General features: G+C 42.6%; 3 protein-coding genes and 1 long non-coding RNA gene across 4 annotated transcripts in view; 2 read left to right on the top strand and 2 right to left on the bottom strand.

The window, feature by feature from the left end:
• Window positions 1-373: 373 nt before the first annotated feature.
• Window positions 374-2,515, bottom strand: mfsd5 (major facilitator superfamily domain containing 5). The gene is made up of 2 exons (XM_061774170.1): window positions 2,356-2,515; window positions 374-2,117 (listed from the first exon to the last, which is right to left on the bottom strand). Exon 2 carries the CDS (start codon window positions 2,034-2,036, stop codon window positions 600-602), a length of 1,437 nt encoding a protein of 478 aa, XP_061630154.1. The 5' UTR covers window positions 2,037-2,117; window positions 2,356-2,515; the 3' UTR covers window positions 374-599.
• Window positions 1,878-10,223, top strand: LOC133478296 (uncharacterized). The gene is made up of 3 exons (XR_009788648.1): window positions 1,878-2,018; window positions 3,814-4,111; window positions 9,830-10,223. It is a non-coding gene; the product is annotated as an uncharacterized LOC133478296 (long non-coding RNA).
• Window positions 2,736-20,037, bottom strand: nr1d4a (nuclear receptor subfamily 1, group D, member 4a). Its single transcript, XM_061774134.1, has 8 exons — window positions 19,072-20,037; window positions 9,670-9,978; window positions 8,433-8,521; window positions 8,203-8,347; window positions 5,604-6,130; window positions 5,333-5,518; window positions 5,028-5,238; window positions 2,736-4,036 (listed from the first exon to the last, which is right to left on the bottom strand). The coding sequence occupies exons 1-8, from the start codon at window positions 19,091-19,093 to the stop codon at window positions 3,840-3,842; spliced, it is 1,686 nt and encodes a 561-aa protein (XP_061630118.1). The 5' UTR covers window positions 19,094-20,037; the 3' UTR covers window positions 2,736-3,839.
• A 4,153-nt stretch (window positions 20,038-24,190) lies between these two features.
• rarga (retinoic acid receptor gamma a) overlaps window positions 24,191-25,656 on the top strand; it is a 50,175-nt gene continuing 48,709 nt past the window's right edge. The window contains exon 1 of the mRNA XM_061774147.1: window positions 24,191-24,368. The gene's annotated coding sequence lies outside the window, so the exon portion shown is untranslated. The remainder of the gene's footprint in view (window positions 24,369-25,656) is intronic.

Genomic DNA, 25,656 nt, shown 5'->3' with positions numbered 1-25,656 from the left:
CCTTTGGTGTTATGAACCATGACATAAATACTGCAACATTACTTGAGTCGGTGAATCCATGTGTTTTCCAATATGTTTCTATTGTTTTGTAATTACATGAATGCACTTACACTTTGTACAAGGCGATCAAGGCCTTTTTTCTTCCCCAAACCTCAGAACCAGTGACATCATACCATTTTAACCTGCCTGTCAAGTCCACTCATTTCCAATCACTCTCAAAAATTAGGGGAGTTAATCACAAGGTTTCCTAACAAAAAGAGGAACGGTCAAGTTGATAGGCCCACCGAGTATTGCTGTTTTTGTGAATTCTTCAAGTTGTAACAAAAAGGGAGACAATAGTCTGTATACTTCATCATGACAACAGACAATACCCTGTAAATTAAATATCATTATTCAGGACTTTCATTGGCAATTAGCAATCAGATGCATTGTTACATTGTCATCTTGTAAATAAAGATTGAACACAAGTACCTGATTACATTTTACATAAAATGTATTTTCTAACCTTCTACATCCTTTTATTGGTTTCTAATCTCAGCTGCAAGTAAATGACATCACAGATGTGAAACCCGTCAGTGAACAGAGACTTGTGGTGTCCTTCAGTACATTTCACCTTCTCCTCTAGCTCCCTCCAGTCTGAGGTCAGAGTCATTTCTGCCCAGCGTGAACAAACTGACGACAGCCATCAAGGCTGCCAGCATCATGACCGCACAGCCCCCAAACATGTGTCTGGTACCGCTGCCGCCCTCCCCTCCACTTGTGCCCGACACCTCACCGTGGAGCGCGAGTAGTCCAATACAGGCCAGCAGATTCAGAGGTAGGCGGAACCAGGCCAGTACTCCTGTCCGCTTCTCTTCTGGGATCACTCTCCCCTGGAGAAAGCTGACCGCCGGGAAGTAGAGGCCGCAGGCTAGCTCCAGCAGCAGGAAGGCGAACAAGGATTCGTGAGGTCTCGGCTGACCTGGCGCGGTGGAAAAAGTCAGCATGAAGAATGAGAAGAATGCCATTAGAACAGCCAAGCAGAGTACGTGGCCCGGCTGTAGACGGTAGTGCGTGGAGGTGGCAAGGCGGTACATTAAGGAGCCAACCATTGAGGCGGCCATTAGACAGGAAAACACAATCCCTAAGGGAGGCCCATGAGGGTCCAGTACTGGGGTCCACAGGAAAACAAAGATGTAGAGGACACTTTCAAATAAAGCCTGCACACCACCCAAGAGCATGACCCTCCTGTCTGACAGTAAGCACCGGAGTCCATCATGGCAGCTGCGGGAGAACCGGGCCTTGGTGGAGACATGACTCGAATCTCTTGGGAGAAGCGTCTGTTTGTCACTTTCAGGTGCTTCTTCTGCTTCTTCCTTGCCCCAGTCAGTCAACACCACCCAGGCGCAGCACATCAAACAGGGGACAGCCAAAAGAAAAGGAGCCACTGGACCCAGGTGGAGCCACTCAGCGAGCAAGTTAGCCACCAGACCAGCTCCCACTGCAAGCCCATGGTTCCACGTGGCTGCTTTATTAAAGGTGCTAGGGATCCACTCCTTGGGAAAATCGTGGACATCGACATGCCGGTACAGGTACCATGCTTCAAATGTGGTGGACAGCAGGGATGTGGACAGACCGCCCAGGATGCGGCCGATAATCAGAACAAAATAGTCTCTGGATAGCTTGGTGAGACAGCAAGCGGAGTAAGACAGACAGAACAGCAGACAAGTCCGTCTGCGGCCCAGGGCTTGGGGGAGCCAGCCTGAAAAAGGAGCAAACAGCACACAAGAGGCCAAGCCGCACACATAAATGATGGCTATTTGGGACTCCAGGAAGCTGTAGTGGCGGTAGAGCTTATATAGGTAAGGACCCTGGAGCCAGTCGGCCCACAGGGCCAGCAGGTAGGCCCGGAGGAAGGCGCTCTGGAAGCGGCGGAAGGCTGGGTTGGCTGCAGCCGTCTGAGTCGGTTGAGGTGGGCTGAGACGACGCGCTGTGAGCTCAAGGCCAACACACAAGGCGAGCAGGACAATTATGGCAAGGTACGCCGTTACCAACATGGTGTGATACACTGCAACCAGTTGATTTCAAACCTGCTTTCCTGGGACGTTTACCACACCATTTCTTTTAATTCTCAGCATCTGTTGTGAAGAAAAGGTGGACGAATGGCTACGTTATTAAGAGGACGTTTATAATTACAGTAGAATTCACATGTCAAGCTTATCATATGGACGTTATTCTGACAGTCAGTGAATTATTAATATGACAACGGGTGTCGCGTGTTTTTGTTGTTTAGCTGACGCTAGCATCAGAGCTAACTTGCTACTACAGTCGATCATTCGAGAATGTTTTCTTGATTGCTGTCGTAATGTTTCTTACCGAGCTGTGAGGCGGCTCCATTATTGTGACACGACAGACCAGAACATGTCATCAAGCCAGACAAATTGTGAAAGAAACGACTGTATGAAGAAAATTGTGCCTTTGCCTTTGGACGAGAGTACGGTCACTTCCGGGTCTCGTATTTCGCCACTAGGAGGCAGTCGTGGTTTGTTTGTTTTGTAGATGTGGAGGAATTTAATTGTGATATTTAGTTTTTTCAAAATTGTAAGAAATGATTATCCCAATTAAATTGATATTTGAATATATGTAGACAATACTGTTTTGTACCACACGTGTACCCCGCCTCTCGTCCAAAGTCACCGGGGTCGAAATGAGGATATGGAAAATGGATGAATGTTTAAACAAGACAAACAAGCAGATTAATACACAATCTGAAGTTTATATCAGTTATATTAAAGATTTACAAAATGTACAACAAGTACTCAATCAGCCGTGATCAATCAAACAATCACTGAGACGACCAATCAAATAAGATCTCCCACTCTAAATACGTATCTCTTTAGTTTGTATGACAAACATTGGGGGTAGGTGCAGGGTGCATGTGGAGTGGGTGCTGGTGATTCCAGGGATTATGCTGGTTGGTTACATCATCTCAATGCAGGCAGTGTGTTAAAGGTCTGTCTAGACTCCCGACTACATGTTCTCCTGTACAAAGCCCCCTATCCCAAACCCCCCATCTTGTACTGGAAGGTCAGCAGAACATTCTTATTTTCACCGAACTCCCATCCACTATATCTGGTCAGTCATATTTGGATAAACATCATATATACAACAAGAAAAATAAACAACAGAACTACAAAACATGCACAGAGACCTTTCACTACTCCAGGTATTTTGGATACTGATGTCAATGTAGACACAATGTTTTTAGTGGAACAATTTAAAATGCCTTTATGTAGGTTTTATATATTTAGTCCAAAAACAATGTTGTGTACAGGTGACACAATAAGTGAATGGTCTCATTCCAGTATTAATGTGGGTGGTGAAATGAAGATGCACAACAGTTCAGATTTTGCTATGTATTTATATACACATTCCCTTTATCTTAAAAACAAACTAGCTCATAACATGTCATCACTAATGGTCCCTAAACTCATGGGTCTGAGATTTGTCTGTCAGAGATGGCCTGTGTTACTATTAAGTACACTGATTATAAAGATTGAGTCCCAAAATGATTTGTTCGACTTGCTGTTACTGGAATTTTTTTACTCTAACAAGGTGTTGCAGTTTGTGTGCACACGTGACTTTTTGTGAGCATGTTTATTTATCCCAACAGAGCAGTGGATCAAAAATATTTTGATACCCTTTTCCTTTAAAAAAAAAAAAAATAAATAAAAAAAAACTATTAGATTGCACCATTCCTTGTTCCTCTCTTATAAAGAAAGTCCCACCCTTGGAAGCTAATGTGTGTGTGAATGTGTCTGATGTGTTTTTCAGCTGTGCTCGCTGAACAAGTGGCTTGCTCAAGGGTCAATGCGAAAGGCCAAAAGTTTGTCGGAGTGCAGATTGTTGAGGGTGCGGAGGTCTGGCAGTCGCAGCAGTAGTTTGGAGAAGAGCGAGGTGTCATCCGGACGGCGTCGAGTGATCAGTGACCACAAAGCATGGATAAGACCCTCCTGGAGCTGCTCAACAGCGAGCACGTCGGAGACGCCAGAACGATCTGAGGAGAGCAGAGGATGCTGGTGTGAGGATGTGGCCTGTCAAATACTGTACAGTGGTGCCTTGAGATATGAGTGTAAGTCACTACAAAAATTATAGTGAGGATAAGCGGTACAGAAAATGGATGGATGGATATTATTATTTCCCAAATCATCTTTCTCCTTTGAAATGAATTGAAACATCATTAATCCTTTCCAGCCGCAACACAAAAGCAACAAAAAATGTTCTAATATCGAAAAGAAAAAGGCAAATACCACACTACAATATTGTACTTTACAAAAACACATCGTGATAATATAATTAAATGTAAATGTAATATAAAGAATTAAACAGCTCCTAGTGGCTCCTTCTGGTGTGCGTGACTTGGCCACCGGGTGGGAGTATAAATTAGTCATCCAGACAAACGAGGAAGAGTTTCACTCTACTCCTGTAAGTGATTGAGTAATCTGCAATAATATCAGTTGTTTTATGCAGATGATAAAGAATATATATTGTATCAAGTATTATTATATTGTCTGTTTATGTGTTGCTGCACCCACTGTTTTCAAATATCCGTTCATTATACATGAACACTGCCGGATTCATACTATTTGTTAGCCCGTCTACGGTGGTTCCCATTATGTGTTAGCATTAGGCTAGCAAACATAATTATGTGGTTTTAAATACGCAATGTGTAATTCTCTTTGGTTTATGTTTAGTTTGACTGTAAACTTTAACTGGGAGTGGCATTAAACAGCTTGAAGCCTCTTTTTAGACTTGTTCACTCTGACAAACAGCTGCTTGTTATGAAGTAAGGGGAGTTAAGTTCACTGCCACCATTGCGCTGGTATATACATTTTGTGCTCGCAAGTCAAAGCAAAAAAATCGTCCAAACGACAGCTCGAATCTTGAAAAACTCCTAAGTCGGGTCAATCGTATCTTAAGGCACCACTGTAGATTGCTTCATCATTCGCTCATCGTCATCATCATGTCCCTCAGTGAACGTTTCTTACCTGCTGAGACCAACACCACAGCCATGAAGAGGGCCATTTCATCAGGCTCCAACCCCATGGAGGCCAGCTTCTCACTGAAGTCGAACATTGCATCCAGTAGGGAGCCCATGCCCAAAGCACGCAGGGTGGACAAGGGGTATGTTTGGCCATTCAGGAAGGTCACTGTATGCTCTGCAGCATTGAACAAGGTGCAGAACCTCACCATCAGAACCTAAGTAGACAAGAAAAAAGTTCAATTCAGCAACTCCTCCATTTTGGATTCAGGGCAACATATAGCTCCAGAGTAGTTATGATTAATGTGTTACCTGGAAGGTGCCCGATTTAAGCAGCATGACTTGGTCCTGCTGGCTAAGCTCTTGAAATCCTGGGATGCCCTTGGCAAATTCTACCACCTCCTTGACAGCAGGAGTGAAACACTGAGAAAAGGACTCCCAAATCTCCTGACTGGTGCGCTCTGCCCCAGATACAGGGCATGCATTAAGAGGACAGGCCTTAAAGGGGAGGAAAAGGACATACAAATGCATGAGTTTTGAGTTGAGACATGGCGCCGAAATCTTGGTTCATTCCTACACTTACCAGCACTTTAGCTCCCGCAGCTAACTTCCATGGGCATGAGGGTTGATTTGTGGCATTCCTTGCCTTGCATGAATAATTGTCAGACTCTCTTTGAGGAGCGTCAACACTTGGTTGATGATCTTGATTTGTTGACACCGTATATGTGTATCGATTGTTGTTCATGTTGTGGAAAATAAGTTGGGGGTTACCAGAGGAAACTGGGCAAGACTGGTAATGCTGGGCAGAGTTGGCTTGTCCTGAAATCTGCCAGAAACTGCAATCTTGAGAAGCATTGCTGTTGGCGGTGCTTATTTTAGCCCTCTTGGCTGTCCTCTCCTGGCTGCTGCCACTGAAGATGTCCTGGTAGGCTCTGGAGATGGCCCCGATGGCCTCTTTTGAGCTGCAGTCTTCTTCGCTGAGGGGTGTATCTTTCAGGGAAGATGAGTCCATGTCCATGGCAGCCGACTCGTTTAGGCTGTTCATGTAGCTCTGCATCTCATCCAGAAGTCGCTGCTTTTCTCTTTTAGGGATGCGGCCAAAACGCACCGCTGCAGGAAACACAGGCAGTGAACAGGTCAGAATCTGTAAATGTTTTCGCAGCTCCATTGTTTATTTATGTTGGCTACAATAGCACAAAATATAGGACTGAACTTTACAGTAACATTATAGGAACCGACAGAGCTTTTGAGGACTTTCAAGGAGGATCATGTACAGTATGTTGTAAGATGCAAACTTCCCTCTCCTCACTCATCTCCCCTTCCCTCTTCCCACGGTAACCATCAGCTGGAGAGGCTATTTATAGGTTCCCTGCTACCATCTGCCTCAGCCTCTCCTTCATCCACCACTGTCTCTCTCCTCTCCCTCTCTTGTAAGTAGGGCAGTGGGGCTACGTGAGCGTGATGTCACTGGTACTGAGCTTGTGAGCAAGAGAAGGATGAGAAGAGGTGGGCTCCCAGGGACAAACAGAGCCGCAGGAAGACGGGGACAGAGGCATGCATGGAAATTAAGAATGTTTGTGTGTACCGGCAGTGTAGGGTTACATGAGGTAACACCAAAGTTTCGAAATGTCAAAACCTTTGACAAAGCACACCGTATGCTCTACATGCACGCACGTGCACACACAAATCATGCATGTGAAATGATTTACTGGACTGCTGCTATGTCTATCAAATACACACACATTTTCTCAGTTCCTGCAGTATAGAACCAGCAACAAAAACTGAAACCCTTTTATCATGGTTTGCTGTGTTTGGGCGAAGAAGTTTGTGCCAACTGACTACAGTATATTTGCATTTGGTGCCTGTCTCCCTGCTAAATTGAGGTGATCTATAGATGTGGGCTTTAGGCAGGTGCATGTGGTTTTCCTGTTTTTGTAATGGTTGAAACAGAGTAAAAGTAGGTTTTTAGGTTGCGGTCGGGGACTATGAAAAGAAATGCCACATTGAAAAGGCCAGGCTAACTGCTTTTACCGTTGTTGCGCTTTGCCATCCATCCGCACCTGGAGTGTCATGCACACGCAGCAATAACGGTATGGGCCTAACCGCTATGCTAGAATGGGCGGAGATGAACAGAAACTCTACTGAAAGGATGAAAAGTTGGCGAAGTACACAAAGTGGGTCACAATGTAGGAGAACATTATAAGCCCAATTTGGTATTTTTCTGGGTCAGCTTAGTTTTTTTTTGTTTTTTTTTTGCGGTGATAAGTGATCAGTCATTGTGCATTAACCAAAGGGTTGTGAGCTTCAGCCCTGATAAAAACTGTAGCACTTCTGATGGCTTTCTACATATCTGGCTTTATTCTTTCCATATTCCCAATGATGTTCTACGGGCATACACAAGGTAATCAAGTCGACTCTGTTCCAATTTCTTAAAATAATTCCTGTGTTTGCAGCAATTTCCCAGATGATAGATTGCTTCGGGGACTCCAAGGCTCCTGTACTCATATATCATTGTCTGACAGGGAGGTGGAGAAGGGCTTGGGGAACATAGTGAGCTACGTGGAAGAGGAGATGGTGTGCGAAAACAAGAGCGTCAATCCCAGACTATTGTTGGAAGATACTGCTAAGGGTCATAGAAAGATGTTTCAGAACCTGAACTCATTGACTTTCGTTGTTGTTTATATTCAACAACTGGAATTCATCAACTGGAATCCAACCTTGTTTTACTGCGGATTGAAATGAAGAAGAATGGAAATAGGTAGAAACAAACCTTTTTTTTTTATGATGAAAGAACAGATTGTACCCTTTCTTTTAGTAAGTGCGGTGCTTATCGTCATAGAACACAGAACTCTGTGGATCTTGAAAGATCAGTCAACATGCTTTAAAACGGCTGGCAGTATGGGGAACTCTGCTTTGAAAAGGGCTGGCTGTGAATGTTAAGAGCAATACAAGGCCACATGCTAATCATTGGTGGTGCAATAGCAGGGCAAGGCAGGTGCGAGAGCGAATAGTGACTGAACCAGTGGCACGATGACCTCAAAGAACTTCTTCCCCTGTTATATTTTTGAGTCAGACCCACACATCTACACTGCTGCCCATTTCCCTGTGGGGTTGGTTAATCAGGGCACCGTGGCAGAACTTCACAGAGGACCCTCACATTAAACTGTGTCAAGATGTCTCACCGTCTCGTGACATGCCGACAGACAGGCACTTCTTGAACCGACAGTGCTGGCACCGATTGCGATTCATGCGCATGATCAGACAGTTCTCGTTCTTCACGCACATCTTGTAGTTGATGTTCTGTTGGATGCTGCGGCGGAAAAATCCCTAAAACGAGAATATACCATGTGAAACGTCTTTAAAAGGAAGTGGAAAATGAAGATAAATTATTCTGTAAAAGGGGTTTAGGTACCTTGCATCCTTCACATGCATGGACTCCATAATGGAAACCGGACGCAATATCCCCACAGACCTTGCAGAGTAGAACCATTCCACCATTCTCTGTGGAATGAGGAAAAAAGACGGTCATGAGTTCAGTGCTGGGTATGGGGACAGCGTCAGCATTCCTGTATCCGTTTTCTATTTTCCACAGAGTAGTAATTCAGTTGTGAAATAATTGCATATGAACAAACTTGTCCTTATAGTGTATTGGTATTTCAGGAGCAGGGACATCCAGAGGGGAGGGAGGCATTGGGAAGAACTTTTGTTAAAAAGACATTTTACTGGAAAAGTAAGTTTGCTAAGTGTTACTATGTTGAAATGTTATGTCGGGTATGGAGAAAGTGAGGTGGACCCCCTTCTAACATGGAGATTGTTTTTTAAGCATTTCACTGAAAAGAAAACTCCCAGCGATCCACCAACATTAACAGAGCACCAGATATGACATGTTTTCTTTTTTTTTTAAATAGTTTTTTTGTTTTTCTCGTTTGTAGGTTTCCCAGTCCCCATTTGGACAGAAAATTCAATCATTCTACTTCATGATATCCCTCGGACTCCACCTTACTGTTTCTAGGAACTGAGCTCATGATTTGCTTATCCAACCAGCTAGTACCGAGCCAAACTTTTTTATTTCTTGGCCACAAATTTGTATTTTGTGCACACTTTATAAAGTGGACCCCTGCTATTTGCGGGGGATAGGGACCAGACTAGAAAAAAATCTGCTTATAATTGACACCCATTTATAATTTCGTTGAATAAGCGGGAATAAACCGCCAATAATTGTTTTCGGTGTTGCACCCCCAAAAAACAAAACAAAAAACAAACAAACAAGGAAAAACTAATTACAGAATGAAAATTTTTTTTTTTTTTAAATTATTTATTTATTTATTTTTAAATACATGAAAAGGCGAATCCGAGGGTGCCGAACGGGGGTCCACTGTATCTATATTGTGGCTGCAATTTACCCCAACCCACACACACACACACACACACACACACAATGCCATGTCTGGGGCTCTGCAAACTTCTCTTTTGCCGTGTAATAGTCCAGCGACAGGCACAGCAGGAAGGAACACTCGTCATTTCAACAAAATACAATGTACTGTACATAGCGCAATGAGTTAAAAATGAAATCATGTTTCTGTAAGGTGTTTCAAACTCTTAAAATAGTTTAAAGAAAATGCCAGTAAAGACAGTGAGGAAATACATACTAGTGAATGTTCCATGGAAGCCACGCGGCCTTTTTCCAGGAATTGGATGTGCATAGGTATGCTGCGGAGTGGCTGCTGCAGGAGAGCCACGATAGACTTCAGGGAACTGGAACACGAGTTTGGAGTTTGGAGTGGGTGACCCAGCTTCCCTTTCTTTCAGTGCCCCAATCTCCGGGAAGGTAACTTCCTCTGGCGACGATGGCTGCGAGTGTGAGGAAGGTGACTGTGTCTGGTACCCGCTGGAGGGGCTGCCTGGGCTGGGGCTGGAGCTTCCAGAGGAGCTTGCATACAGGATGACTCCTCCACCTCCTGCAAACAAGGCAAAGGGCAGAATGGTTAGTTCATTCACTTCAAGTTAACGTTCCAAACACGATATCCATATTTATATTCTTGGTAGACACAGCCATACTATAAATTGACGAGCTCAAGCGCAAAAGCCGACAAGCGCCATTTACGCAAAGATCACACATCGTTCGATGGTGGATTTCCTAACTTTGCAAAACCAAACAACTCCCATGTAAAACTCTTTGAAAATAAAGGTTTCATTTCAGAAACTGACAAGTGTCATACTCTTATTACTGCAACTAGCATCATCTCCTTTAAAGTAAATCATGAGCTGATATTTTAACAAACTCTTCATTCATCACTTTTGTCCTCAACGTGTCTGTGCCCGATATTTTTGGGTAACTCGCTGCTAATACAGCTTCAATTGTACTTGAAAGTGAGCGTATAATATAACTTTCAACTGTACAGTATTGCCTATGGTTAATTGCATGAGACAGTTCAAGAGAGATGATGTCATGAAACTCATCAAGTCAGACCGATGGTAGTGATCAGGTGTACATATTCTACAAGGAAGCCTTTGCCGATCTTGGTCGCAATCAAGTGGGTTGAGAGGATCTTGAGGATTGCAGCAACAAAATCACAGACTCTGTGCAATCAATGTGACTTGTCTCTCTTTTTGAAGGGCAATAGGGTGAATTTGAGTTAAGGATAAGAGTTAGTCCAAGAGACCGGAGTTGTTTATTTATTCAAAAAGCATAATACAAACCATAAAGCAGTTATGGTAAACAGCCATCCATCGTTTCCATCCATTTTCGGTACCGCTTATCCTCACTAGGCTCGTGGGTGTGCTGGAGCTTATCCCAGCTATCTTCAGGCGAGAGGCGGAGATGGGGTACACCCTGAACTGGTCGCCAACCAATCATATATAAACAAACAACCATTCGCACACACATTCATACCTACGGGCAATTTAGAGTCTTCAATTAACCTTTTTTTTGGGGGATGTGGGAGGAAACCGGAGCACCCAGAGAAAACCCACGCAGGCACGGGGAGAAAATGCACACTCCACACAGGCGTGGCCGGGATTTGAACCCCAGTCCTCCACTTGGGAAGTTTTTAGGGTGGCTTCAGCCGGCCACCTACTCTCCAAGACGTAACGTTGCACAAACCCGGTGGGCAGCATGCAGAGAAACGCTCCGTGAGATTCGGAAGCGTGTTGCCACACCCTGAGTGTAAAAAGCGCAATGGTGCACGCTAAAAATACAGCTGGTGGCACGGCAACCGAGCAGGGACACCGCAGTCACATTCACTGGAACACCAAACGCGTGCTTTTATATAAATGTGTGTGTGTATAACTAATAATAGTGTTGTAATAGCCTCGTTCAATATTATGCTGGTGCACACAATGTAGAATGTTTTGCCCGTTCAGGCCTGCTTGCATCCGAGATTTCTCTTTCCTGCGCGCAACCCCCCCACCCCTCCCCTCCTTTCCATTTCTAGTCATGCGTTGTGGATGAGCTGAGAGACGGCCTCACGTGTCTGCCGGCTCCGCTGCCTTCTCCGCTCCAATAATAGCCGCGCTCGCTCTCCCCTGGCACCGTGCCCAGCGCCGGCGAGCGAGCTGCATGACACCTGACTGCCGCCTCACATGCGTGCACTCCTGACACGGTTTCAGCCCGAAACAAATCCCGTGTAGAGATGAGCAACAAAACCCAACGTCAGGGCTTTCAAACGCCCAGCCCATTACGCACCACCAGCAGCTAAATGTCACGGGTTTCTTTGTTTGTTTGTTTGTTTATTTATTGATTGATTTATGTATTTTAGGAGAAGCCTCACCGCTTGGATACTGCAACGCAACACAAAATGTACGGACTGTTAGTGTTCAATATTCCCACTGATAAAAGCAATAAGGATACAATTCAATTAGGGTGGGCTACACAATTTAGAATTCCTTCCCATTAACCAGTTGACCCTCTGACTTCCAATACCGTACAATGAATTGTGTCAAACATTCTGTTTTGCAAAGACAAAGGAAACAAAAGCTGCAACAAAGGATTATTTTAACAATCGATTATTCTGTTGATTCATTATCCGATTAATCAAATAAACGTGTTTTTTAAAATGTCAATCCCTTTATTCAAAAGCAGGACATTTCAAAATTCGTAGTGCAGAAAATGCACAAATTGATGACGATTCAGTTGCTGGTTTGGTCTTTAACATTGCAGAAAATGGGCAAAAATGTTGATCATTGTTTTCCAAAGTGACAGCAGATGTTTGCAAATGTCTTATTTTGAATAAACACAAAGATGATCGGTCTGTTTTAATGGAGGACTATAGAAATCTGAGAATATTTACTGTTGAGAAACTGAAGTTCAGAGCATTTGGACAATTTTAGTTTTGCTAGATATTGTTTCTAAATGATTAACCAATTGTCAAAATAGTTGTTGAATAATTTCATAATCGATTAGATGTGGATTAATCCATTTAATCGTTTCACCTCTAAAGGAAACAATATGTTGATTATAATTTGTAATGGTAAAGAACTATACTGCATCATTCTGCGTGTAATATTTTGACTGGCGTGGGATAACAAATCGAAGAAACTAACAATAAACATTGTGACGTAAGGACTATTTTCTTTGTGGAGGCACAGCTCTTTATATTTGATGTCATGTCATGTCGATGACCCACATGCATGCATCTGCACCACTCCTGTGTTGGTGTGCTTGCTCCACAAGGTATTTGTTGAGATAATCCTCCAGCCAGCACGTGTTGCTGGATTTGTTGACTCATGCCAGCCAGACCCAACAAACTACAGGCCTGAACCTCACCTCTTCCACAGCTTACATTCAGCCCAAGCCCAGCCCTCGCCTCACCCCAAACACATGGCCTGTCCACCTGAAGGCTCACGTGCGGTAAACATTCTAAAAATGACCGCTATAGAGCCCCAGTCCCGTAAACACCGTCAGTTGACACAATAACCCCTTGACTGTGCATTCAAGTGGGCTGGTTATGACCAATTGCACATTCAAATCTCTGTTTAGCATTCAATGTTGCATTTTGTTATGTTTGGCCAAATCTAAAACGGTAATTGCACAAATGCAAAATAAGGCAGTACTGTATTTACAGTGTTGGCACAGTGGACGAGTGGTTTGGGCATCAACCCCAAAGTTATGAATTTGAGTTATGAATCCCAGCTCCTGCATGTTTTCCCTGTGCTTTTCAGGATACTCCAGATTCTATGGACTCAGATTCGTGCCAAAAAGAATCACACAAAACGTTTTAAATCGCAAACAAACAAAAAAAATACTATCAAACAAAACGACTTGAATTGCGAGCAAAAAATAAGACAACAAGAGCTAGAATCTAAATCAAGCAAAAAAAATAAAAAATAATAATAAAAAATATATATATATATATCAAGCAAAAAATATTTTCATTGCAAGTAATACCATTATTATTATATTTTTTTTTTTGCTTGAGTTAATTACATCTCTAAATGTGTTATTTTTTGTTAACAATTCAACAAGTTTTGTTTGATAGTCTTGTTTTTTGTTTGCAATTTAAAAAGTTTAGTTTGCGATTTAAAAACTTTCGGGTGATTCTTTTTGGCACAAATCTGATTCCATAAGATTTCCTCCAACATTCCTAATACACATTGACGACTCCAATATTTCCTTAAGTGAGGACGTGAGTGCGCATTGTGCTTTGTCTATATGTGCCCTGTGATTGGCTGGGGACCATTCCAGGGTGGACCCCATCTCTTGGCCAAAGTCAGCTTGGATAGGCTCCAGCTCACCCGCAGCCCTAATGAGGATAAGCAGTACAGAAACCGGATAGATGCATAGTATATCCAGTCGATGTAGTTGAATGCAAGAAATAAGTGAATCCTTTCACAGGATTCCTTTCTATAGCAGCATGTACCGTATATGGAATTATAAAAGTAAGTCCCTATGCATTTTGGTTCTTTATTGTTGTTCAGATTTCATTTAAAATAGTTTGTATTTCTTCTAAAGGGAAACAAATATTCGGATATTGGGTGTTAGTAGGCAAACCCAACTACAGTGGCGCCTTGACATACAAGAGTTAAAAGTTTTTCAAGATTCGAGCAGTCATTCAGCCGAGATTTTGCTCTGACTTGCGAGCGAAAACACATACACAGACAGGCATATATTCTTTATCCTTTGCGAAAAACGACTAATATTACAGCAGTTTACTTAGTCACAGTCGTGAAACTGTTTACTAGGCACCGCTGTGTCGGAAAGTCAACCCTCACGATACATGCCTGCTGTTCAACGGCGTTGTTTATGCATCGATCACATTTCCCACGCAGTTTCTCTTCATCCTCTTTGGGATTTCCCATGCAGGCCAAATGGGATTGACTTGCACACTGTCACTAGAGACGAGCCACTTAGAATTTAGGTCACTGTAGACCGCATTAATTGAAGAGACAATGAGGCTTCAATGCCAATCTTGAGCTTACCCGTCCGTCCGTGCATGCACTAATCTGCCAGTGACTGGAGTCAGGCAGAGAAACAACGTGAGCGGGGAAGAACTTCACGGGTACATGCACTCCTCGTTTCCCCTCTTGTCCCTTATCTCCTACTCTTGCAGTCACGCAGAGAAAGGCCGTTGTGTATACGCCAAGGAAAACCATGCCATACAGGTTTCCCAGCGATATGTTTATTGTTCTATAAAATAAAATGATGCCGACTGATAGAAATGTGTGCTACTGATTTTAGGACTCCCTTAGTGTTTGCATCAAACACATGAACTCAAAGTGAGTGTAAGTAGGTCAATATCACAGGAACCTGCCTCACGCCTCTCTCCAAACTGATGCTGCATCACACTACTTATGGCTCATGCAATTATAAGGAGCATTATGGCAGTGGAATTATATTATAGCGGGAAGGATACAGGTTCTGAGTGTAATACTGTATGTCAAGTTTCTCCTGACCGTGGCTATATAAAGTGGTCTGCTTGACCTTTGTTTGTATTTTTTTATTTTTTTTAGCTTTAAAAAACAACATTGAAATTGATAAATGTTTCTGGAGATTGTCTCATTAAATAATTTGTTTGTATGCCTTACGGAAATGAATCAAAAAAACAAATATAATCACTACATTTTCAGTATAAAACTGATTTGTTCTGCTTGTTTATGCATCTGACTCACACTAACCGAATTGTTAATTATAGCGAGCGTGATTATTTCTGCAAGATGTCTTTGCAGCAGCCTGTGCTTATGCATACTGCATACTTTTTGCTTTTATGAAATAGTTAAATAATTGGGGCAGTCGTGGATTGTTAGTGGGTGTGGGTTTGGGATAGAGGTATTTTGTACTCTTAACATTTATAGCTTGAGAGCATACTTTTTTTGTACCTGCCAATAGTTAACTTAGAGCAGTGATTCCCAACCACTGTGCCGTGAGAGATCAGCCGGAGGAAATTATACAATTTCACTTAATTAATCAAAATAATCATCATCCATCTATCCATCCATTTTCTGTACCGCTTTTCCTCACGCGGGTCGTGGGCGTGCTGGAGCCTATGCCAGCTATCTTCGGGCGAGAGGCAGGATACACCCTGAACTGGTCGCCAGCCAATCGCTGGGCACATATAAACAAACAACCATCCGTACTCACATTCACACCTACGGGCAATTTAGAGTCTTCAATTAACCTACCACGCATGTTTTGGGGATGTGGGAGGAAACCGGAGAACCCGGAGGGGAAAAAAACTAAACAAAACAAAAAAATCATCATTTATGTACTAATTTATCTTTGTTCATCTATCATGCCAGTGATGTACAGTATAGTGACAGGCAGAACAATTAAATGCTCTTCCATAGCAGCTTGGTCAAGTCACAAATTAAACTTGAAAGTTAAGGTACAATTTAAAAAGTTATGCTCATAAATTTACATATCCTGGCTGGATTTATGAACTGATATGCCTGAATCACATTATTTTCTTTATTACTATGTTTTGTTCAATGGTTGTGTGTATTAACAATGTTAAGAATTCTACCAGGGTATGTTAAATTCATGGGTACACAGTATGTGGCTTTTGGCTCAATCAAGGCTGGCAAAACACTCATTTGGAATCCAATAATTGGAGAGTAGAATTTACTTTGGACTTCTGTATCCATATTTCAGACCCCAGTTAAAAAAAATGTTTTTCAAAAAATACGACAACCTACACTTCAGTCCACCTGGATTACAAACGTCCAGTTGAGTCTTTAGTGTGTGTTTTTAATTTAATTTGATTTTTTTTTTACGCCTCCTCCGAGCTGCTATCTGTCAGAGAAAATCCGTTTGGTTTCAAAACACAGTCACGTTCCTGCCGCAAACGCGCCCTAATCGGATATTTGCCCTGAAACGATGACACGGGGACAGATGCTGCACCCACAGCAAGCCAGAGCATCGACTCATGATTCTGCACGAGGGGGGCGGGGCCAGTGCCTGACTTTCAACACACGCAGAAGGCGCATGAGGCGGGAAAACGTGACTAATGAAGAGGGAGGGGGGAGGGGGGGAAACATGCATGGAATCGCTGACCCACTGACCAAACTCCGGAGGCGGTAACAGCGCCCGTGAGAGCTGGAAGTGGCAGCGGGCGGTGGGCAGGGCTTAGAAACTCACGCGTTGCACGCGGCTCTGCGAGGGAGGCCACGTGAGCTTTTTGCTTTTTTTTTTTTTTTTTTTTTTTTTTTTTTTTTTGTGTGTGTGCTGAAGTTTTCAACAGGAAGATGCAAACCTTCTCTCCAGTCAGGAGGCAGAGCTTTGTGACACCACCGAGAGGCTAATGATTACAGAGACAATGAGGACAACTAGGGCAGCATGTTGTCTAACGAGCAATCTTTTTTATTTTTTTATCTCAAGAGAATGTCTCATTTATACTGTCTAATTAATTAAGATGCACACACTACACGATTAGTTTGATCCAGGTGAAATAATGTCCTTAGGATGTTTTTGGTGCATGTCCTCAATAATAATTTTGTTGAAAAATCACATGATCATACAAAACACAGATGTGGATTTTCATCCCCTTACATGCTGTAATGCAATAGGCTATTTAAGCAAATTACAAAATTAAAAGGAGATTTCAATGAGAGCATAAAATACTGCATTTAAGAAGCTATAGCCTGTTATGAATTCAGTTCATTAATTTAATTGTGTTGTTAGAACCACACTGCTTCATAGCGAGAGCTGTTTCTTATATTTTAGTTGCCTCCTTTAACTACAATAAGTAATATTAGTTTGAGTGCAATGCAGCACTGCAAACAAGAGCCACGACTATATATTAACCCACGAAAACACATTGTTATCGCAATGCCTCACAAATGAGCATTATTGTTTGTGTAAAGTTAGAATTGTTGATGCAGTCGTTTGGATGTCATTGTCTTAGTGGTGATGTATGTGTGTGATTATGGCTGACCGAATGGATGCTGTTTTGTTTTGGAAGGACGGGGATGTAGCTACCGTATATACATATACTTAAGTGTGTATCTTTCCAGTTGCAACTCAGCTTTTGGATCAAGCCTTTTATGAACACAGTGGACTTTGTATTTGAAAGTTATCAAGTCATCGTAGCAGCCTGGCGCAGTGTGACTGGAGTGGTGGGCTTCGGACATATGCCAATATGCCTGTTCGTAAATATTTAGCTCGTGGTGAGCGTGTTGTAGTGTTTACAATAAATGCAACTCGTGGCCGGCACGGCGGGCGACTGGTTAGCACGTCTGCCTCGCAGTTCGGAGGACCGGGGTTCAAATCCCGGCCTCGCCTCTGTGGAGTTTGCATGTTCTCCCGTGTCTGCGTGGGTTTTCTCCGGGTACTTCGGTTTCCTTCCACATCCCAAAAACACGCATGGTAGGTTGATTGAAGACTCTAAATTGCCTGTAGGTGTGAATGTGAGTGCGAATGGTTGTTTGTTTCTATGTGCCCTGCGATTGGCTGGCGACCAGTTCAAGGTGTACCCCACCTCTTACCCAAAGACAGTTGGGATAGGCTCCAGCATGCCCGCGACCCTCGTGAGGATAAGCGGAACAGAAAATGGATGGATGGATGGATGGATGGATGGACAACTCGTGTGTGTCTGTACTATGCCTTTTGCGTTTCAAGCTTTGTTTAAGGTGCAGCAAATGCGAGTGTCTGCTCTCATAAAACATCAGTTGTCACCATAATGTATTCATAATTGAATCACAAAGATAATGTTTGCACAGTCTGCTGTGTAACTTCTCTATGTGATTAATTTAGTTTATTTGGTCATATGATATGGTATTCCACAAATCACTATTAAATACAAAACCTTACATAGAAATCAAACAAAGACTAAAACGTGTAGACTGAAGCCAAGGCTTATATTGTCTACCCGATCTGACACTATCCTTCTTATACTCCATCCATTATCTCCTGTCACTCAAATATGAAAACACTAACCCAGTTGGAGCAGCAGAAACAATAGAGCCATAACCAGCTGAGCATATTCACAGTAAAAAGTAATGCCTTCAGATTGTAGTGGCATGCCAATGGAAGCTCAAGGTGTGGTCATCACCTGCACAGGAACGTGACTGTACTACGCGATGAATAATTCACCATCAATTAACAAAGGAGAGCAAGCAGAGGACGTGCACTTTGGCTGACCTCGAGAAAGAGCTGCCCAATGCCACTTAAGGGATGGCGGTTGCAGGCTGTTAACTTTTAGGGTGCCCTTGATATTGGAAAGAAACTCCCTCCTCTGTGCCAAAGTTTGCTTGCTTGCTTGTTTGTTGATAATGCAGCTTTGCGTGCGAGTGCTACTGGCAGGTTACGATAACCTTAACAATGACAGCCCTGCGAACTGCACGTGAGTTTGTTTTCATGGTGCTCATCAGGAAGTGCTGGAGAGCATCACCACATAGTGATGTAGCCTATGTGGAGCATGCATTGACATTTAAAAGCGCCTTTTGGGACATTTGTAACTCTTAAACTGTGTCAAGCTGTGCATGTTTATGTACAGCACAATTTGATGTAAAATGGTTGCATTCACTGTAGCATATACGCTTGTAAATGTTTATTGTTTCACATTACAGTTTAGCAATCAAAACTGATAGGATAAAATGGTTTTAAAAAATTCTCTTACCATCTCCTGGGCTGTTGTCCATTTTTTCTTGGTGTTTTCGAATGTGGACTTCAAAATCAGTCGGAAGCAAAAGTCTTGTGAAGAAAGCTTCAAAAGTCCCAAAACACCTGCTCAGTGAGCAAAAACACTGGAAGTGATGGAAGTGTGTCCAGAGGGCCGAAGTGTTTCCAGGCTGTTAATTGCGTGCAGCTCTCTCTGTGTCTCTGATGCGAGCAGTGAACGTGCACTTGGAGCGGCTTCCTCTTGGAGGTAACCTGGATGCTTTCTGCCCGAGGGAGGATCAAACCATTCTCGTGTCTTCCAAGAAAGTGGAGTCCTCACATCCGCTTGTGACGCGTGACACACACACCCACTGATACAAACACCCACATCCGTCACGTTTGCAGGTGAGTAGGAAATGTGAGCGTCACTAATTTATCTGTGTGTGTGTGCGGGCGGGGTGGCTCACTCTTTGTACCTCGTCGGGCTTTTCATTGGCCGGGATGTGACACGAAGGGGAGTTTGATGCGCTTGTTCGACCGAGCTGTGCGTTCAGTAAAGCCACGCAACGTGTGCGCTCGCCATGTGCCGACCCGAGCACTGCCCTACTGATACACATTTTATGCAAAACGCAGAGCGTGTGGCGCACAAGGGCATGAGGATGAAGCACATGGACAATAGGCGTGGCTCACCGTGACTGCTTTCTGCTCGAGGCTGCAAGTTGCTGGTAAACACGAAGACGTGCCAAAAAGCGTGCAAGGTTGACTATGGGACGCACTATAAATCTTTGATATTTGCATTTTTAAACTACCACAATGGAGTTGAATATCCAGTCAAATATATGTTTTTTTTTTAAAGTGTAGACCTTCAGCGTTAAAGGTAGAGTTTGCAGTTTAAAAACAAACAAACACTTTTGGTCATATGTTAACATTGTCTGTATGACCTGACAGTAGAATATTATTAAAATGATCTTTTGAAAATCGTCCCTCTGGCCCCATCTAATGCCTCAAATTTAATTTTTATTATTATTTGACAACTTGGCACGGTGCGACAGGAACAGCCTATCGGAGGCCGGAGGGACACAAGGTGTGACCGAACACGTCAAACATTAATGTGGCGTGTGTAACACGCCAGCCTCGCTGTCTGTACATCATCCAGAACCCTCCCACAGACTTGTTCTGCTTTCCATTAGCAGCCATACACGCCTGTGTCGTAACATTGCCTCCAGCAAGTTGACACACGATGTGGTATGCTTTGGATCGTGACCCTTTCCTTCTCTATATTTCTCCTTTGCCATAAGTCTGATGGCATAAGTCTATACACTTCTGTTGATCTATTATGTATTCGTGTATAGATTTCACCCCTCTGCGTTGCTGGTGTTTATTTCATTCTCAACTCAATATGTATAGACCAGTGGTTCTCGAGCCTTTGACCACCTAAAAAGGTACTTGGCTTCCCAAGTACAATCATCATGACCGACATTAAAATACAGTAGCATAGTAGGCCTAATTGGTCATCAAAAATGAGGCAGAGGTTTTATTCTTAAAAAGTATCTTCAATATTAGGAGTGGGTAAAAATATCGATTCATCGCAATTTAATATTGATTCAGCAAATCCTATGAATTGAGTCAAATCCTGGCCAGTGGGGGGCGCTTTACGTGTGATTGGTGTTCTATGGACGGAAGCCGCACTCGACCAAGCAACAACCAAACGGCGACGAAAGCAAGCAGCAGCATGAAGCGAGCAACTTCGACTTTTAAACCTGACGTTTGGGGTAATTTGGGATTCCTCTGTAAATACGGAACGCAGGAAATGAACAAAACACACTCAAGCCACAATACACAATACCAACACGAAAACAAATGTTCTGCAGAATAGAGCTCTACAACGGAAGCCACACAGGGGAGGGAGTAATTTAGCGAACTTGTTGACAGAGGCAATAAACAGCATTCTGAAGGCTAATTCAGAAAGAAAAAAAAAATCTGTGAGATATATATAGTGTTGGCAAGATTACTTTGGAAATGTAGTTAGCTGTAATTACAAGTTACCCTGTTGAAAATGTAATAATAATGCAACTATTTCAATTACTTTTTCAAAGTAATATAACTAATGGTTAGCACATCTGCCTCACAGTTCTAAGGACCGGGGTTCAAATCCTGGCCCCGCCTGTGTAGAGTTTCCATGTTCTCCCCGTGTCTGCGTGGGTTTTCTCCGGGCACTCCGGTTTACTCACACATCCCAAAAAACATGCATGGTAGGTTGACTGATGACTCTAAATTGCCCTTAGGTGTGAATGTGTGCGTGAATGGTTGTTTGTTTATATGTGCCCTGCGATTGGCTGGCGACCAGTTCAGGGTGTACCCCGCCTCTCGCCCGAAGATAGCTGGGATAGGCTCCAGCACGCCCACCACCCTTGTGAGGATAAAGCGGTACAGAAAATGGAGAAATATAACTACCGTAATTTCTCGTGTATAATGCGCATTTTTTCTCCCCAAAAAATTGTCAAAAGTCAGTAGTGCGCATTATACATAGGTATAGGGGAAAGTGAAAAAGACTTTCCGATTTTATAAATGTATGCCACCATCTAGAGGTCATGAAAAAGCTGTACACTTTCATTACAATATGCCACCGCCCCCTAGAGGTTATGAAAAAGTTGTACACTTTCATTCTAATATACCACCGCCACCTAGTGGTTATAAAAAAGGTGTAGCGTACACGTTAATTACAGGGGTACACATGACTGCATATATGTACAATTGTACTCATAAGTTCACATACTGAGGCAGAATTTGTTAAATATTTTTTTTTTTTTTTTTTTTTTAAATACAACTGATGACTAAACAACAACCATCATTAATTTATTTATGGTTATGTTTTGATTAATGATAATGCTTTTCTGAAATGCTCGACAGTTTAATTTGTATCCCATTAAAATAAAATTAAATGTCTTTCGCCTGGTCCTTCATGTTTTCTTTAAAGAACTGTACACATCTTACAAATTCTGCCTGCGTAATCAAACATCTGAGCACAACTGTGTTTTATCATTTACGAAATAAAAGTAGGGCTGTGAAGTTCAAAATAAGAGCAAGTAAATAAAAATAAAGTATTATGTGTTCAAATTAAGTCCTTAACGTCAGAATAATTATTTGAAAAAATAACTAACAAACTACAGATAATATGCGTAACTACGATAATTTGATCATATGCGTAGAAGCAATATCATGCATTGTAAAAATGCATTATACATAGGTTGGTTTTCCAGAATTTTGAGGTAAACTTTGAGGGTACTTATTATACATGGGTGTGCATTATACACGAGAAATTACAGTAATTTTATTTGATTACATTTTGTTTACTTTTCTGAATTTTGAATGGCTGCATCAATAGGACACTTGCATGTTTCCTCTAAAAAAGTGGATTAAAACCATAGCTCATTATTTAGGAATTAACCGTATATTTGTTCTTTATACAAATAATAAACTTATAACAATACATGATGCAATGTAAATACATGATAAAAAATTGTTTCTTACTTTATATGAGTATAGCATGTGGAAAACAACCATACCATACGATGTTGACCTAATGACCAATGGGCACAGTTTAGAGAATATCGCTTCATATAAAGATGAAACTGTTCAAAAGTCAAAGTTCTTTTAAGTGTAACTACGTGTCTAAGTTTTCAAAATCTCAGACAAAGTAATAGATTGCCCCGCAAGGTGGTGTTTCAAGGTCATCTTTGGAAAAATGTCCTGTTTGCGACTACGGCAGAATGGCACATGACCAGAGAGAGACAATCACAAGTGTCCGCTTCAGAAGGAGGAAGTCATATGAAAAAAAATCTGAGCATTTGAGGGGAATTTTCAAATGTAACTAAAATTAGAATCATGGGAATTTACAAGAGCAACTGTAATTTAATTACACATTTTCTCTCTGTAATGTAATGGATTAGAATTACATACATTTTGTAATTAAATTACATAATCTCCTTCTCTGGAATTTGTTACTCCCCAACACTGGTGAGATAAAGCACAAACTGAGCGTGCCACGTCTATGCTGTGCTGTTCGCGAACCGAAGCATCGTGTACGACCCAAAGAAATATTAGTTTGAAATGTTGTTTGTAAAGCAATTTGTTTGTGAACAGCGGTTCCACAGTAACTTAATTTGTTCTGATATAAACCTTTCAATAGACAACAAACTGTTCAATGTTTCAGTACTTTTTGCACGACTTGTTTTTCTCTAGTGAGGAGGTGCACGGCAAAATTCACAGTAGGTGTTTGATTCATGAATCGACCAACAAATTTCAAAGGATGTCCACTTGTATGCCTTTCTGTGACTCTTTCGGGTGGGAGGCTAGCCATTATGATTTGCTGAAATACTCAAAGACAACTTGACAAAACTTTTTTTTCCCACATTAGACAGTCTTATGATCTTCTCAGTACAATAGTTGTGCCCCTCAGTCCTCACCCACGGATTCTCGTAGATTAATTCTGATTATTTTAAGTAAATCTAAAAAAACAACACATTTTGGGGTAAATCTGGTGGCACAACCCCAAAGACAAATATGTTTTTGTCATAATTTTCAGTTCAAGTCTGTGGTAGTCAACCACTTTCGTGGCACTCGGAAGTACCCCGGCACCTATTGTTTACAAGCCTTATGAAAAGGATATCAAGATGTGAACAGCATGATGAAAAGTACTGTTTAAATATCAATTCCAATTGAAACATATATTAGTCGATTCAGGGCTCAAACACCTGTTGTGAATGTCCTCTCCTTGTTCGAGAACAGCAAGTTGTGCAAAAAGTACTGAAAAATGAAACAGACGTGCAATCAAATGTTTACGCAGAGTTAATTTAAACTGACCTGCCATGAATTTTAGGTTCATCCTGAAATTTAACCCGGATGCCGAATAATGTATCCCTAACTTTTTGAGAGTACAGTACTGTCTATCAATGCAAAGACCAATTTCTGCAGCAGACCTCCTTCGAGCCGCTAGGGGGAGTCACCGTGCCAGGAATGTGCACACTCGATGGTTTTCATCTCCACAGACGCCCCAAATCTGCTCGGGATTTGGTGACGGATTGGCAATGGCAACCAACGAGGGTAATCTGACAAATGACTCCAATGTTGATCTGTGAGGCGTTTAAAACCGAATGGTGTCAGATTTTCTGGAAGCGTCGTTGACGGGAGACGTGACTTTGTTGTCGTCTCCTTCACAGTCAAATCTGCTGTCTTGTCTACCAGTCACTCACTCGCTCGATCTCTAAACTTGTGGGGAATTTTGAAACCGACACACAGCTACAGGCGGAAGAAAAGGTAGGCGTTGCTCTTTCACATAAATTATTGCCACGTTAATTAGACCTGCCACGGAATGAAAAAAAAAAAAAAAAAAATGCGACGCCGCAGCCAACTGGGTTTATGTTTACGGTCTAACAAATGTGGCAGAGACGCGCACGTATCAGCAGAACACGTCCTGGCAGGGCACAGCGTAATTACAGCCTGCACCGAGTGTTTCTGGGGCTCTTGAGTGGAGCACGAGTGGCTGCCAACACACCTGCAAAGCGTTGGTTCGCCCGAGGCTTCAAACACAGCCTTCAACACCGTCCCCCGTGTCTGTCCGTCCGTCTGTCTGCCTGCCTGCCTGCCAGCCAGCCACCCAGCGCCTCGGCGCCCCTCCCTCATGCAACATGTTGAATGTGGCCTTTATGTGAGTAATGATAGCTCGCTCCGTGGCCGATGAGAGATTTACATTTATTCCACGCAGAACCTCACAGTTTGTTTTAGATTAACTGGCAGGGTGGCTGGTTGAAATCAGGGGGGAGGGGGGGAAGCAGAGCCAGTGAGCAACGAATACCGAAAGGTTACCCCATGCATGCATGATCAACCGCACTTTCTTCTTGCGGATCAAGGCAAACTCAAGTTAGAAAATACTACATGTTTATATATGAAGCACACGCGCCAAAAGTAAATGCATTTTCTGCTGCAGCAGTGTTGAGTGCCCAGATTTCTCACAAGGGCACTTTTATGTGCAGGGAAAGAGGCATGGAAAAGAAGACCTTTCCCTTTGAGCTCAGAGATTTGCAGTAATTACAGAATCACTTCCATATGTGGCTCTCTGGCTGCCTTCTCGCTGCCCCCACCACCCCTCGTTCCCTCTCGCTCTCCTCTTCTCTTCCTTCTTACATTTGCATTCTCCCTTTATTCCTTACTTTTGCTACTTTTATTTTGTTTGGCTTCCCTTCATGCACTCTGAGCATTTTATTTTTTTTGGAGGGGGGGGGGGGTTCAAACCACAGCTTAAACAAAGTTTATGGTAATCAGAACATCCTGGCATTTTTGGCAAACAATCACTGTTTTTGGGGTGAATAAATTAACCAGGCTTGCCAAAAATATGTGTGCACCCTTGTTGAAAGAGGAGCGAGCGAGTGAGGCGAGACACGGACAGACACGCAGAGGGGAAATGCTGAAAATAGAGAAATATGAAAAAGGAGGAAAGGGGAAAGAATGGGAGCTCAGTGAAGAATTTGCAAGGCAGGAGCGGAGCGTGAAGGAGGGAGAGGTGCAACAGAAAATGAGGCTGAGGGGAAGGGAGGGCTGGAGTAAT

This window comes from Phyllopteryx taeniolatus, chromosome 1 (genome assembly GCF_024500385.1).
Source record: "Phyllopteryx taeniolatus isolate TA_2022b chromosome 1, UOR_Ptae_1.2, whole genome shotgun sequence".
Taxonomy (NCBI): Eukaryota; Metazoa; Chordata; class Actinopteri; order Syngnathiformes; family Syngnathidae; genus Phyllopteryx; species Phyllopteryx taeniolatus.
Note: the sequence above shows the minus strand (reverse complement) of the source record. Positions and strands in the feature narration are given on the sequence as shown.

Coding starts and splice junctions, on each gene's coding strand:
- mfsd5 (XM_061774170.1), bottom strand. CDS start 2,036: ATGTTGGTAACGGCGTACCTTGCCATAATTGTCCTGCTCGCCTTGTGT.
- nr1d4a (XM_061774134.1), bottom strand. CDS start 19,093: ATGGACAACAGCCCAGGAGATG. Junction 5,519..5,603: donor CTGCGGGAGCTAAAGTGCTG/GTAAGTGTAGGA, acceptor CTCCCCTTTAAG/GCCTGTCCTCTTAATGCATG. Junction 5,239..5,332: donor TTAAATCGGGCACCTTCCAG/GTAACACATTAA, acceptor TTGTCTACTTAG/GTTCTGATGGTGAGGTTCTG.